Source organism: Chelon labrosus, assembly GCF_963514085.1.
Source record: "Chelon labrosus genome assembly, chromosome: 6".
NCBI classification, from domain to species: Eukaryota; Metazoa; Chordata; class Actinopteri; order Mugiliformes; family Mugilidae; genus Chelon; species Chelon labrosus.
The window spans coordinates 16615693-16631631 of NC_140342.1; the positions used below are offsets into that span (position 1 = coordinate 16615693).

At 40.7% G+C, this 15939-nt stretch overlaps 3 protein-coding genes across 4 annotated transcripts in view; 1 reads left to right on the forward strand and 2 right to left on the reverse strand.

Annotated features, from left to right (window-relative positions):
* Positions 1 to 1762, reverse strand: part of guk1a (guanylate kinase 1a) — a gene marked incomplete at its 5' end in the record, with an annotated part of 5504 nt that extends 3742 nt beyond the window's left edge. The window contains 4 exon segments of the mRNA XM_084547214.1: positions 1373 to 1387; positions 1390 to 1410; positions 1413 to 1482; positions 1709 to 1762. Coding sequence (XP_084403340.1) covers positions 1373 to 1387; positions 1390 to 1410; positions 1413 to 1482; positions 1709 to 1762 — 160 coding nt within the window.
* A 2084-nt stretch (positions 1763 to 3846) lies between these two features.
* cUnh1orf35 (chromosome Un C1orf35 homolog) lies at positions 3847 to 9261 on the forward strand. Its single transcript, XM_084546605.1, has 8 exons — positions 3847 to 5322; positions 6718 to 6865; positions 6958 to 7003; positions 7091 to 7173; positions 7459 to 7531; positions 7748 to 7827; positions 8028 to 8150; positions 8710 to 9261. The coding sequence occupies exons 1-8, from the start codon at positions 5226 to 5228 to the stop codon at positions 8963 to 8965; spliced, it is 906 nt and encodes a 301-aa protein (XP_084402731.1). The 5' UTR covers positions 3847 to 5225; the 3' UTR covers positions 8966 to 9261.
* Positions 9262 to 10370: 1109 nt separating this feature from the next.
* arf1 (ADP-ribosylation factor 1) lies at positions 10371 to 14212 on the reverse strand. 2 transcript variants are annotated; one of them, XM_084546606.1, is made up of 5 exons: positions 14113 to 14212; positions 12377 to 12562; positions 12177 to 12287; positions 11956 to 12080; positions 10371 to 11860 (listed from the first exon to the last, which is right to left on the reverse strand). In XM_084546606.1, the coding sequence occupies exons 2-5, from the start codon at positions 12519 to 12521 to the stop codon at positions 11702 to 11704; spliced, it is 540 nt and encodes a 179-aa protein (XP_084402732.1). In that variant the 5' UTR covers positions 12522 to 12562; positions 14113 to 14212; the 3' UTR covers positions 10371 to 11701. The 2 variants fall into 2 exon arrangements, with proteins under 2 accessions (XP_084402732.1, XP_084402733.1); XM_084546607.1 differs by having other exon boundaries at positions 14105 to 14135.
* Positions 14213 to 15939: the final 1727 nt, after the last annotated feature.

The window sequence follows — 15939 nt, forward strand, 5'->3', positions numbered from 1 at the left end:
GAGTGGCTTTAAACTTTGAACAGCTGTGAGGAGAAAACCAAAACTACTCACTGAATCCATGTCCACCTTGGCTGCTTTTAAAACGCTTCTGAAGGCTCTCCTCCGACTCTGTTTTCCTGTCTCTTAAACGCTTCTCCTGAAAAAAATAAAACCAGAAAATGGCTTCATTCAGAAAAAACGGCTAGACCAAGTCCTATGGACAAAGAAAACTCAAAAGCCACACTACAAACTCTTGTGTGATGGAAATGTGTGAACTACAGACACATTTGTGGATTCGATCAAATGCGTTTCCATCTGTACTCTCCAGGACTTCCATGATGGCGCTGGATGGAGATGTAGATGGGATTTAGGTCCGTCCTTTTGATGTTCTTCACGCCCTGCATGTCAATGTCAAGTATACAGATGAGGTTCTTGCCTGGACAGCTTGCACGGCGCTTTACTCGTCCCGTACATGTCCCGAGAACTCTGCTTTCTCAATGAACTCGCCGTTGTCGATGCTCGCCTGCATCACCTCCCGTGTAACGTAATGGTAATCTGACAGCCAGAAAAGGAGCCAAACAGAAAGCGCATAAGAAAACTGTAAAACCCGATGACCTATGAACTGCTTTGATGGTCGCGGACGAGGAAATCGTGTGCTGTACATCTGCCGTTCACTTCCCCGGTCGAGGATTTCTTGTCGTATCTGAGAATGAACAAGAAATTTATTGTAATTTATCAGTTTCATAGCTGGTTAATCTCAAAATTATTTGATAAAAAATTAATTGTTTCGCTCATAAAAGGCCAGAAAATAGTAGAAAAATCAAAATGTCATCAATCAGAAAATGACCAGCAAATTAAAAACCAGTCACAGCCACAGACTGTATGTAAAAGATCCACAGTGACACGTTGGGTCACCCATTGGTTTGCGGACTTACCAGGTTGAAGCCTTGGATCATCTTGGATTTTGTTTTAAAGTCAGACATGACTGAGTTTGTAAGACATGGAGGAGCTGGGTGAGTGAGGGTACATCTGACTGAGAGCCAAAGTGCGCTTCCCAGTCACTCAAGACCAGACGCTTAATTATGGAATTATTTTTAGAATCAGAAGAAGTGAGTTAGCTTAAGAAGTTTACTGATTTAGTATCGAGTTGATTTTTTTTAATGGGAGTCCTTTAGTCCCGATGGCTAGGTTCTTCTTTTACGTACCGTCAATGGTAATAGTGCATGTAAAAAACAAAAAACAAAAAAAAACATGTTTGTTTGTTTGTATGATTGACATGGAGTACACAAGTCAATCTCCAAGAAACTTTGCTGCACATACTGATGAATAAGTCTGGCCACTGACCCAAATGAATTCTCTGCTATCGAGGATACAGACCATCTGGGAAACTTACGTGAGACGCTGAAGCAAAGACGCTGTCGTACTCTTCATGAGCTTCTTCAGCAGAGTGCTCTTTCCTGCTCCGGATGGGCCGCTAAGCACCACAGGCCTGGTCCAGCATAGCTGAAAAGGACAGGAGGAGGAAAGAGAAGACTGCAGTTCATTATAGGAACCGTGGGTGGAGCTGGAACGGACGACATACAATCACTGGAATCTTAAATGAGTCACTGTGAAAAAGAAACCTCGCGTAAATTCTTCTCATCACACTGCGGTCGGGGCAGTGTGTTTCGATCAGCCAAAGATCAGGTGAGAGAAACACGGTTAAACAATAGGCCAGGGAGCAAAGCACCTCACACACGAGAGCAGAGGCAATCAAGAGGTGAACGAGCTGTGAGGTTACCATGGTGCTGTCGTGGAACAATTACACACTAATTGGAGAACTGCTTGTGATGGAAGGAAAACCACAGAGCAGCTAAGAAACACGAGAGAGAGGCTTTTAGAGAGAGAAATGCTTCTAACAGACACATATTCAAATAAACTGCAACATGAAACTACATCAAACTAAACTATGCAGCCTTCTCGTGACTGGAAATCTTCCATAATGTTTCCTAAACACCTCACCTTTTCTGTACTCAGACACAAACGTTGCATCACCAATGATTTTAGTTTGCTTTCTCACATAAAGAATAAAGTAAAGCATGTAGCATTCCTCCTTACCTTTCCTCAAAACACACAGAGCTCAAGCGGAACAGGAACTGAAGGGAACAGGGAGGGTGTGTTTGTTTTGTAGTTAATTGTGTTTAAAAAAAAAGAAGGGAGGGGAGGAAGAGGGAGGGCAGGACCTTCTACTTGTACACGACAGAGGAGTTTGTCATCCAAGATTAAAAAAAAAGAAAAAAGAAATATATCCTTAAACTAGATGTTATTCTATAATTACACATTTATCTGGATAAACATTAATATGCTGAACAAAAACATGGCTGGTTTTCAGTGACAGCTGATATCTGTGTAAACCACAGTTTGAGCTTTTAAGCCATTACAGGAACTGCAGTGGAAAGTTAAGATTATTAATTATCGGCCTGTTACTTACAACTTTGTCCGGTTTCAGACAGGGTGGCAGTTAGTCCAAAAAGTAGGTATTTCATAAGACATGGTGACATGCACCAAATCCCCAATAAAATCCGAATAAATGTGCAACTCTAAACCATTTAAAAGCGAAAGCAAAAGTAAATCGTTCCTGTCGGCCTTGTGACCTTTTAATGGCTAAGACTAAAATCACAGCGTGTTGTGAGCATTCTTGTTTCCAAGCAAACCAGATGCAGTCAGTCCAGTCTTTGCAGGTGCAAATGACATGAGTCATTCTCCATCGCCTCTTGAACGCCGCCTGTAAGCGGTGACATGGCTAATTAAAGGAGCCGGGGTCCCTTTTTAAGAAGTCAATGAAGAAGCCCTTAAAAATGTTTTAGGTGCTCTATCAAGCCAGGATTTAGTTTGGGCTGTTTGCCTCATGTACTTTTTTGCTCATCATTTAGTCTATAACATGGCCATCGCAGGTTTGCAGAGTGAGGATACTTGATTTGCAACTAATTTTGCATTTTTGCTAGAAAAACTAAAAGTTGGCGATTAATTACGAAACTGGTTGCAGATTTATTTAGTTGAAAAATCACTTTAGAAAAATAAACTTGTATGCTTAAAAAAAAACAACTGTCTGTTTAAATGGATTGACATGTTTCATACTAAAGAGATAATATGAGATAAATGTATTAACGAATAAAGAAAATAATCAGCCTTGACTGGAAGACTCATCGTTTGAGCTCAGGCCAAAGAGAAGTAAACATCCATCCTAGAAAAGGCAGGAGTTTTATGTTTCATGCCTGGAAGGAAGGAAGGAAACCCTTTTGACAAGAATTTAACATGATCTAATTATTATTTCTTCATGACAACCAAGCGGGAATCAACCTTTCGCACTTAACAGAGAGCTGTGTGACAGGAAATGAGAGTCATGTGAGATTATAATCAGGACGGGCTGCTACTAATGGAAGCTGCACAATCTATGACTTGAAGCACGTGCAGTGAACCTCATGTGATTGACATTAGCGAAAACTGAAATCATGTGAAAGCTGCAGAAGTTAAATACAGTCTGAGCTGGAAGAGCTAACACATCAGTTAGTCGAACAACTAAAAACTAATCAGCAGCTATTTTAAGCGTGATGAGACAATGTTTATCATGTCTTTGGATTTCTAATCAGTAATGAAAACATTCATTTGATATAGTATGCTGCATATTATTGTCCAAACACAGTAGTGTTGTTGTTTAATTTAATGTGAGCAAACTAGTTCTCATCTACATCTTTAGTCATCATTTGTTTTCTGATGCAGGACACTGGAAGAAACTGCCCAAGCAGCACCCTACGTGTTTAATAATTATTAAAAGACACAGAGATTTGTGGCAGAATTATCTTACAGATAAAAATAATGAACTCACGTGATGCAAAGTGCACTTTGACTCAGACTTTGGAGCAATAAAGTGTTATGATTTGCATGAAATGGCTGAAATAATGTGCGTACTGTGATTGTAAACACAAATTGTGGAAGAAGGAAATGCACTAGATTGCTGTATGCACAACTTTTTATGCCTTTATAATTACATAAAACTATTATAGTTAAATGTGCAAGGCAGCGTTAATGAATGTCTTAGTATATTACAGTGTGTTACTTACAATCTGAAGATGTCAGCATAATGAACACACGCACAGTGGTTTCATATTTGAGTGAGGTTTCTGGTGTATACAAATTCTGTGTTATAAATACCACGTGACTAACTGGGCTCCACAGATTTCAATGTATCATGAAACTCTGCACATGTGATCAGCAGTGGTACAACAATTATATAAAGGGCAACGTTTAGAAATATAAAAAAAAAACCTCAACGTGTTAAAGTTGTCATTAATAAAAAGCATAGTTTTCCATCTTGCATAACAGCGATTAAGCTACAGGTAACGTTGCATCAGCCAAAACAGCTTGGAAAACACAAGAACCATCTTCTACCACTCAGCAGCAACCATCTGTCTGAGATGAATGGAGGGGCTCTGATCGTGACACTGTAAACTGATCAAATATGAGGGGGATTTAAAAAAAAACAAAAACAAACAAACGAAAACATCCTCATTCCTACCTGAAAAGAGCCTGGAAAAATATCTCATGTACATCGGGAGTTACGTTAATCCAACACTCTGAGCCCGTCTCCGGAGGGTTTTGTCCCTCCTCTGCTCTGTGTTTTTGCTGCCATTAAGAGAAAAATTCACTGCCTACGTCATCACTGCGGGCCAAAACACCAAGACGTTACGTTCACGAGCGTCCGGAATGCGCGCGACAAAACACAGAAACTCGGCTGTTTTAGCCTGGCGCACAATACAAGAAAAGGCAGATATTTAATGTATAATGTGCGTTGTGGGCCAGTAGGTGCGCTGTCTTCCTACATGGGGGTACACATTGTGCAAACGGTCAGGCACTGTTGTTAATGTAACTTTGTTTTAAGCCGCGCAGCAATATTAGCTTAATAATACAAACTAGCTTGAGCTAATGGCTGATTTACCCAACTGTTTCTCCGGCGTTCAGTGAATAGTTCGGGAAATAACAGTCGAAATTTTGTGTTGACGGTCAAAGTAAACACTGCCATCAGGAAACACGTTGTTCTGATCAAAACAGGGAAGTTAAAACTTACCGCAGAACTCCCCGGATGAGTGTCTGCTTGAAGGCCTGACCAATCGTTCAGCTCGAGTGCTAATGTGGCTAAAGTTAGCCGTTTGAGCTAACTGCACGCTGCTTTCCTCTTAAGTCTTCGAGCCCAACGTCGACCGAATAACATGTTTGGTTCCTCAAGAGCTGGAGGGTCCCGAGGGGGCCAGGACCATTTCAACTGGGACGACGTGAAAGTCGATAAGCACAGAGAAAATTATCTCGGTGAGTCTAAAACCTGCCCCCTATCAGTGCTAACCAGATGCTAATAGCTGTTCACGGTGCATGCGATGGAGCGAGATACTTCAAAATTGCAGTTAAACTACACACCATAACCTCGCATGCTACTTCCCCATACCTTTAGTTGCAGAGTCCCTCATTACACAGTCTGGACTGGTCTAATCGCTTGGTTTTTAGTCTTGTTTGTCTCCCTACACACATCAGATCCTAACTTTCATTGCTGTCTCTGGGCGGACACACGTAGCCTCTCCGCTATGCGAGTCCACATGGCTGCCAACATGTCAAACAAGGACTACGTAGCAGCCAACAGAGATGAGATCCGACCTAAAAGGCTAACAGAAATGGGCTTACACCACTTGTTTTAGCGAGTTGTAATTTAAGGGTGCTCTCCAAAAACCACCTAATATGAAACAGCAATGTAAAATGAATATCCTTATTATGCAGCAGTGGTTTAAAATATAGTCTAAAACAACAGGTGGCTGTGAGGAGGGGATCCAAGCATGTGTGTTATGAAATGTTACCAGAATTATTGTTAATTCTTACATCAAAGGTAAAAGTTTAACAAAAATCAGAGTTAGATTTGAGCTATTTCTGCCCTTTTGGATGGTGAAATCAATACAAATGTAAACATCACCACTGAGCTGCAGTGAGTACCCAGTTTGTCAGCCTACAGGACTCATTGGTGAACAGAAAAACATGAAATGAAAATATTTTTATGCATTTTATGCATCCAGTCTCTCAAATGTCTGACTTTGTAAAATATCTTTGGGTTTCAGAGAGAATGGTGCGATACAAATGTGATGGGAACTATTCAGAACATGGTGGCACAGATTATGACAGATTCATATAGTGTAGTTTGGAGTATTGCACGTATAAACTTTATATGGATGCAAGTTCTGTACCATTAATCCTATTATAATTTACACACACAAAGACCTGTAAAAATCTGTAGGGTAATATGATTGTTTTCCTCAGATAGTTTTACCTCTACAGTAGTGTCTGTCACCATAAGGATGGAGTGGGTTAAATGTATAAAGTGTATAGTTGAAATTACTGCATGATATTATAGAATATAACTTATAAAAACTAAACGGATATGTATTTTCCTGTATCTGTGGAGATTCTCAGTCATCCAGGTCATGTCATGAAAAAACAAAGCTAAAATAAAGGCACATGGGCATGTTGAGTTGTCCTGTAGACCTTTGACTATTCATCCAAGGAGCTTTTTCAGTTCTGTACTGAAGAAGATACTGAACAAGTCTTTGTTTTAGCTTTGTCTTATTTCCTGTAAAGAATCACAATCACACTCTAACGCCACCGTCTAACATTCAACACTACTACCTTCCTCAACCAGTATCACTCCGTCTCTGTTGTTTCCAGGAAACTCCTTGATGGCGCCAGTAGGACGATGGCAAAAAGGCAAAGATCTAACGTGGTACGCAAAAGACAAGAAAGGCGCACCTTTGTCCAAAGAGCAGGAAATTGCTGCGGTCAAAGCAGCAGAGCATGAGGCATTGATGGCTGCCCTGTATGTATAACTTTCTTTGAACCAATAACCTTAAAAATTGTAAATACAGACGGACAAATCTAACCTGTTCGCCTTTTCCTTTCTCAATTTAGGGGACACAAGAATATAAAGCGACAACCTACTGGGCTGACCAAAGAGGTAACATGTGACTTGGCTTGTGAACATCTTTGAAGAGTCTGCTGTTGCTTAAAAGGCTGATTGTTTTGAATTTTATTTTGCTGCCAGGACCTTGTAGACGTTTGCAGGAGGGAAGAGGTAGATGGTGAAGAGAAAAATGTGGATCGCGTCTCCGGCCTGGGAAGCTCCAGGTGATCTATAATTTTTTGTTTACGTCTTATAAAACCACTGTGTTAATAAGAGTATTTGTATATCACTCATATGCACATTTCAGAAAAAATAAATGACTGTTCAAGGTTCTAATTTCAATCTTTGTAAAGTGACTTTGTTAAAAAGCCAACAACGTGTGATGATTCAAAGGGAGATGGAAAAATCTGCTGCCGTCATCCTAATTGTTCCTCTTGACATTCAAGGACTGCTTATCTTAATGCTGTGATTGTGAAGTGTTTAGGCCTCTTGAATGTTTCCATCTGCAGTGCAGGGTTCAGAAAAATGGTGCTGTCCGAAAAAGAAAAGGAGGCGGCTAAGATAGGCCTGCCAATTTTTACAGTAAGTGTTTTCTTTTGCTTCTCACAGTTCAAGGGATGCCTCATGCAGGTACAAATAATAATAATGCAAGAACCAAGCATTTTTAATTGTGAATATGACTTGTCATTGATAACAACTGAAACAAGCCAAGTGTTATTTTTATGGTTTTAAGTGTTACAGTTTATTTCATGGGATCTACATCTGAGTGCAGAATTTAAACAGACGCTTTCTGTGCAGCACCACAAGACTGAGAGTCGTCCAGAAACCTCAGCGACGAGAACATCTGAGAGCGCAGAAAAACAGGAGGTGGAACAACGGTGAGAATGCATGATATCACGTACCGTCTGTAAATAATATTAAGATGACCGTTACCTCACACATTAGTGGAAGTCAATTTAAAAATACAAGATGTAAACATGCTGGACTTTAGCTAACAGGCAAAACGTGACGCTGTGTCCAGTTTCTCGAGTTTAGTTTGATTGTAATTAACGTTCACGGCTTTATCCCCCCTCCGCAGGCACGAGGGCAAGAAGAAAAAGAAAGAGAAGAAGAGCAAGAAGGAGAAAAAGAAGAAGGAAAAGAAGAAGAAAAGGCACAGAAGAGACTCGTCCTCCTCAGAGTCGCAGGACGACAGAAAGAGGTCGGTTCATTTCTTCCTTTTAAACTTTGAGTTATAAGCTGTCATCTGTTACCTGAGGGTGGATAAAATAACAGGATTACTGTAAACTATGACCTTTAAGACCCTTTTAAAAAATGGCATGGAGGTATTTTGCCCTAAAACAGTCTGTCAGCACTAGAGGGCACTGAGACACTGTCCTTCCTACACGCTGCAGCTGAGTACCTTTAAAGTTTGGGGCACATTTATCACAAGACTTTAGATTTATCCTCTATATGAGGAGTATTGGTACCAATTTATGTGCTTCAGTATTTTGTGGTGGTGAGAGATGAATCATAATAAGAATATGATACAATGGTTATGTACAGGATTTAGGATGTAAGTAAGGAAAGCTTTAGTAATCCATGCAGCAGTAACTTTAATTCATTTACATGTTCCATTTAGAGTTTTCTTTGGTTGACGCTATAAAGAGTCAGAATATGGTTTATAGTGATTTTGTCTTAGCTTCTGCCCCGGCCTCACATCACGTCTGATCCCCACCAGCACCCCAATCACCGAGCGTTTGTTTCCTTTAACTTTTCAGGCACAGAAAGGACCACCATCATCATAATCCATCATACCCTAGTCAGAGTGGAGCCAGACCCCATGACAGCCATTCAAGGGGGGGGGCAAAGGCCGAGCGAGAGCCCTCCCACCCCCATCACCGACAGCAGCGGCATGACACAGACTCCTCTGATGGGGGGTCTCCTGTCCCCCGTAACCCTGCCAGCCACAAGAAGGCCCCTGCTGGTGCCGGACAAAGCCACAGGCGGCGCCACGACACAGACTCGGACGACTAATGTCCCCGCGACCCCCCCCCCCCCCCCGACCCTCCCAATTCAGAGGTGCATAATTGGACAGAGCGCTCTACAGCAGCTTGACCGGAGACCTGATTTACCCTGAATGTCCAAACAGACTGAGAATAACACTGTAAAAGTCCTTCACTCAATGAGTTGGATGTGACAGTGACTAGTCTTTTTTATTGTTTCAGGTTGCGTTTGACTTTTTTTTTGTGATCAAATCCCCCAAATATCACATTACAGATTGTTTTGGTTTTTATCTTATCAGTTAAAATGCTACGCAAGATTAAATATTTTGCAAACCAGATGGGATGATCTCTTTTCTCCTCTCTAGGGTGGCCTTTGATTTTTTTAGGAAGTCTTAACAAGTTATGATGTTGCAGGCCGACGGTATCTTTCACTAAAATAAGCCTTCACTTCACTTGAATCAAGCAACTGTTTCTTTTAGTATTTTCGTTCAAAAGCCCCACAGATACCCCTTGACACATCTCCTCCATCCCACTGTCCTTCACGCCCCACTCAGCAACTCTGGCCCTTTTCCTTTTTGTCAGTGGTGCCAGCGCTCCTTAATCCCTCGTCCTTCTAGGTTCAGCTCCCTGACTGGTGCGATACCATTGGAATGCTCTCCACTGGTCATAATAGAGTGTAGTGTTTGCATTTGCTCTGAATTGGTCTGAAAGAGGGTATTTGCTGGCTGGCACCTGGGAGGGGGGTACACTAAAAAAAAAAAAAGAGCAAGACATTCATAAAGGAGAGTGCAAAAAACCAGGCTGGTCCCTTTTATATGGCCGGGTACCGTTAGACCGCCACACACAAACCAAGCTGATGAAGCAGCAGGAGAGGAGGGCTAGACAAAGGCACCCTATGAGGGACCCAAGACTCAAACTACCGCCCCCTTCCACCGCTACCATACTCTCCTGCCATGTTTTATAGGCTTGGCTGCATTAACCACAGCAGCCTAATCAACCTGCAAGAATGCCGTCCTAGATTGCCACCCTCACACAATGCCAAACCGGGTGTGCTCTCCACGTTACTGCGTTAACCTCGACGCCGGGTGGTTTCATCACCTTGGGGCATCGCATTTCTTCCTGGGTCAAGAGGTGACAGCCCTGAGAGGTTGCTACGACAACGGTCTTTTGGGTTTGCTTAAGTATCTTTGTCCTGAAGTGTCTCGCTGTTCTGTTAAGGCTGTAACTACAGATTCAAGACAATTATCAAAACATATTGATTCCCATTTGTATGTGGATTATATTTACAGTCTAAAAATGTAAATGTTGGAGGATTGAGGCTTCTGTCGGTTGACTATAGCATTAATGGATTGATCATTTATTATACTTTCTACAGGCGTAGACCTTAAAATTCAGGGAAAAACAATAAATCAGGTGCAGAAACATTTTGTATCCAGTTACTTTTAATTAACAGTGCTTTTTTTTCCTCACAAAACAAAAGCTTTACAAAAAAAAAAACAACATACAAACTCAAGAGGTTAATATCACATTTAGGCAACTATGAATCAAAACAAAACAAAAAAAAAGATTAATGCACCCACAAGACGTAAAGTTAACACCCACACCTTTTTTTTTAGAAATTAATCTTGGAAATAAGAGGCAAATTTTTGGATATATAATTTTAAAAAAAGGCATTTGTACGGCCTATTGTTTGCCCCAAGGACAATGTGCTGCAAAGGAAGAGATATTGGCACTAGTTAAAATATGTAGCTAATTTTGTATTGCCATGTGAATTCAATTTCCTAGAGAGAGTTCAATAAAATGAACGCATTACTGGCCGGAGCCTTTAGTTAGGACACTAAGCAGCTCCTTACAGTTGCCTCTCACAAAACAAACAGTGTAGGGAAAGTGGAAATAAGTACTAAGTGGGGTAATAGTTCCTCTGCCGCCTAACAACGTAAACACCCAGTAGATATGCATGCCCTTAAAAACCAACGGATCACATCATGCAGTTTTGCTAACAAGTACATTGGAAAGGCAGCACATGATCAACCTGAGACTAAAATATAAAAAATCCAATGCAGGCGGCTCAACAGAAGGGCCATCCCCAACTACAAAAGAGCAGGTAGTTCTTTTTTTTTTTTCAGTTTAAGCCATTACACAATAACAAAGGCTGGTGAGTGTTCACAGAAAGGAGTGATGTCGGCTTAGAGTACCAATAATCAATGCCAGTGTTCACTAAATGATGCTCTGAAGGGCTGGTACATGTAGTCATTGGTACAAAGTTACCATTGTAGCTGCAAGTAGTGCATCAGTGTATAGTTCAGTTTCTTAAAACATGAAAAGCCCCTCAGTGATCAGTCCCTACAGTACATGTGACCAGATAACAAGAAGCCATTAGATTGAATTGAGGTCCTGGGGTCAACATGTGCTGGTAAACTCCTTGCCTCCCTTTTTTAATTTTTTTTTTTTAAGTCAATGCACACATGGCTGCCCGACAGCCAGAAAGAGAAATAACCACGGCAGGATTTTAAAGAGTGCAATCAGCTGCCCCCCATTACCAAGTATATTTACAGTATCATAAAATAATAATAAGAAAAAAAATAAAATACAACAGCTTTACAAGAATAGATCACCCCCAATCACTGGCCTGTAGGTTTGTGATAATAAACACCTGAGGTGAGGAAAGCTTCCAGTACAGGGTAACTCAGTTTTTGCGACACCTTAAGGGCAAAGAGCAAAATGAGAGATTGGGTGGAGTAGATTCACTTTTGGATAGCTGTGGTTATTAATGGTTCTTGAGCTGATTAGACAGCCAGTCTAGTCCTTCATAGAGACCATCTCCGGTGGTGGCGCAGGTCGCCTGGATGTACCAGTGTCTGTTACGCAGGGAGTGAAGATTCATCTTGTCCGTCAGTTCGGCCGCATTCATGGCGTTTGGAAGATCCTACAAAAAACAAAAACATTATAGCAACCAACCCTATGAATGCAGCCGAAAGAAAGGAAAAAAAACTGTTTCAATCAAAGACTTTCATGACTTACTTGTTTGTTGGCGAACACAAGTAGCACAGCATCACGCAGCTCGTCCTCTGCCAACATTCTCAAGAGCTCCTCACGAGCCTCCGCGCATCGCTCTCTGTCGTTGCTGTCCACAACAAAGATGAGACCTGGACCAAAAAGCACAGGGGACACATATGAGTGTGTGTGTGTTAGACGAGCGTCGTCTAAATAAAAAGCCATCAAACATCAAGTGTAATATGTACCCTGTGTGTTCTGGAAGTAGTGACGCCACAGCGGTCGAATCTTGTCTTGACCTCCGACGTCCCATACTGTGAAACTGATGTTCTTGTACTCGACTGTCTCTACGTTAAAACCTGAAGGGAGAGAACAAAATTATTTCATTAAAAAGAAACCTTAAATTCTCAGGAAGGAGCGGAGGAAAACGCATGTCAGCTTGACTTACCTATTGTGGGAATGGTAGTCACAATCTCTCCAAGTTTTAGCTTGTACAAAATCGTCGTCTTTCCAGCAGCATCAAGACCCACCATCAGTATCCTCATCTCCTTCTTCCCGAACATTTTAAAGAGGCCTGCGAACATATTCCCCATGGCGGCGGGTGATGGGGACCTATTTCTGGCAAAGAAAAAACCTGAGGAGAAACAGATCAATTATTAGGCACCGATATAGAAGCGGGTTGCCGGTAAACATTATACGGTTTTGATCTGTAATGAGTAGTTAATCATGTTTGTCAATGGACAAAAAATTTATCAGCAACAAGTTTGAGGATTACAAGTATTTTTTTAAGTTAACAGACCAATAATTTACTCCAACTGAACTCCACTGAGCAACTGAACCATTTTGTTTTGACTTTTCAAGTAAGCCAACTTAGATTGTAGCTGGAATTGAAATATATCCGTGTCCAGTTTGTTCAATGTGAAACAACCATTGTACTATTAGTTACACTTTCATATTTTAATGTCTTTTTCTTTTCTTTTCTTTCACTATTTTTTTCAGACTGACCCCAAAGAACACATTCTTATTTTTGCTTGTGTTTCAGGACATTGTCGAATAACCGTTCATGTTTTTCAAAAGATCTACACAACATCGAACCGGGACAACAGATGCTGCATTCAAGGAACTGTTCTGGTGATATTTACAGAGTCTTAAAAGGTTCCTCAACCCATGTGGATGGGGAAAAAAAGTACTAGACATACAAAGAGAACAACAGTGGCCTTATGGAGTTTTTAATAAAAACCTCTGTGTCTGAATGCTACACTCACTTGCCAGTTCATTAGGTACACTAGTAAATACAAACCTGGCCCCTAGTAGGCCAGAATAAAAGACAGAAAAACCCTTTTGTTTAATTCAATACAGTTGAACTGCACCACCTCCAAAATGTTCACACAGTTGAATTACTCTGATTCAACATAAACTGATCATTGTAAACTATATGACTATTAAATTAAATTATTTTCACTAGTGTAACCTCACGTTTTGGCAAATTAATGTCTTTAATGTGTATCACAAGCCTTAATTTCCCAGTGAACGTGAACACACTACGTTGACCTCGATAAAATAACCTGAACGCAGCACATTTAGGTTTAAATGGGGGAGTTAGTGGACGTCCTGCAGCACGATGAAGGAGTGCCGAGGACACGGGTGAGGCTACAGTTACACTTTAGCACGAACCAGACGTCACCCTGCACCAATAAAGACGTTTTCTCGAGTCAGACAACTCGTTTGAAGCCAGGTATTTTCGCAACAAGGCGGCTAATTTAGCCTTTTGCCAAGTTGCACCGCTAAGACTTGCCCGACTACGTAAACAAACACTGACGTTAGCTTGCTATGTTGCAATGCGTCTACTCGCCCGTGAAGCTCCTATTTATTCACAATTACAAACGTAAGGCACATAATTATGGCCTGCTCGATGCCAGCTAAGTCGAGTGCACACACGGACACGAGTAATTAATAAAGAAATCCACAGGAAAGCTCAAATCGGTCGGCTCTGGCGAATTAGCTAACAGCTAATCGGTAAAGTTAGCTCCTAGCTACAAATCACATTGATTCTCCGATTATCGCAGCCGCAGACGAACGGTACGATTTTACTTGACGTCGTAAGGCTTTCTTTTAAGTAAAACTACAGTCAGATATCTTGAAAAGTGTAGTACATTGTCTTTAAAGTCTCTCTTACACACTTACTCGGTCGGTGTTTCCTTCCCTCTAGGCGTTTCCTTCCTCAGGAAAATGGCGACAAGTTGACACGTCAGAGGTTCCTGCTGGACTTCCGCGATAACCGGACCGGGAGGAGTCGCCCCCTGTGGCCGAGGGGGGGAATCACACCCACGGCTGCCAGTCTCCGTTGAAAAGGTACGAATGCGTTGCAATATAACAAACCCTGCAATAAATCCTCCTTCATGACTATCAGAAAGCTGGCAAATCAACTGTTTGATCATTTTGGAGTGTGTGCCCTTCTGTTATTTGGCCCAATAGTTAAAATGGGGTTGTCAAAATAATAGGAACATGTATGGGTACAACAGAATATAACTGATTAATACTACAAACCACAGTCTCCAACATAAATTAAAAAAAAAAAAATCAACAGTGCACTAAGTTAACAACACATAAACGTAACCTACATGAATCTAGGATTTAGTGCAGGCCTGTTATATTAGAATACATTTTCAAATACCTAATAAACTGGCAAGCGAAAACACTTATTTACTATCTGTAAACATACTTTATTGTTTTATAAAGCGGTACGTCTTCTGGCTTTTAGTAATGAATTGTTGACCACTATGTCTTATAACATCTGCATAAGATAATTATGTATTGATCCTATAGTTTACAGCGTTACGAAAGCAAAACGGATAGAGCAGTAGCACACAGGATATCAGTACAAAAATTAATTATGTGCAAAAGTAGAAATACGTTAAAACCCTTACACCAACCGTCCATCAGTTCATATGACACAATCCTTGCAGCATGTTATAGATTATTTCTTGTTCAGAGGCGGCTCTAAAATCTGTTTTTAAATGCTTTTCAGAATATTCAATAAATAAACTCTAATAAGCTTATGATAACATTTATAGCCTGAGCTAATGTGAAATACTTGTCCTTAGATGACAAAGCGTGAAATTAGATCACAGAAATTTTTTAACATTATGCAATTAACGTAAAACATCGTATCACGTTACATATCAAACAACTATACTTCTTAAAGAGTTTGTGCACAAGTAAATGTCATTACATATATCTGACGTGTGCATCGGTTTAGGTGTTTTTGATAAGAAACGGAAATAAAACCACTAAATTATGCTCTGTACTCATGCTGCTACTGGGGCATTCTGGTGATGACCGGCAGTCTTTCATACTGTACCTTTTAGATTCATTTAAATGTATCAGGATATTTGTTTTTTAAACTTCCTCTTGCTCTTGATCCACGACCTGGCCGTTAAGGAAACGCCTAACCAGTGTTATTGTTGGGACGGTTGAATTTTAACCAGGGTCAACTATGCCTGCTAACCCCAGCAGAGGGGGCAGCAGGAGGGGAGAAGGCCAGGAGAGAACAGCAGGAGGGTAGAAGGGCGATGGACCACACAGTGAAGGCTCATAATGCCGTCTCACTCTGCAACCATAATTTGTGGTTTTGCCCCGCCGAATGCCTGAGTGATCGCTTTCAGCATATTTTCACAACAACTGCTGTCTTTTTTTTTCCTTAAGTGCGTGGAAGCTGTTTACTAGTAGTGATTGTCTAGTTACGTCCATATTCACAAATTAAGCTCTTTTAGCTTTGTTGTCTTTTTACTTACAATCTTTTTGAAAATACATTGCACATTTGGATCACATTTATTTTCTTTAAAGGCATTCTTACTTTCACTTTCTTTTCGAGATTTTTTTTTTAATTAGAGAGGCAGAGATTACTACCTACACTAAAACTCTTTTTGTGAACCTAAGGTTTTAATATCTTCAGATATAAGACATTATATATATATATATAAGTATAAATCCTGACATGTGTGAGTTTGG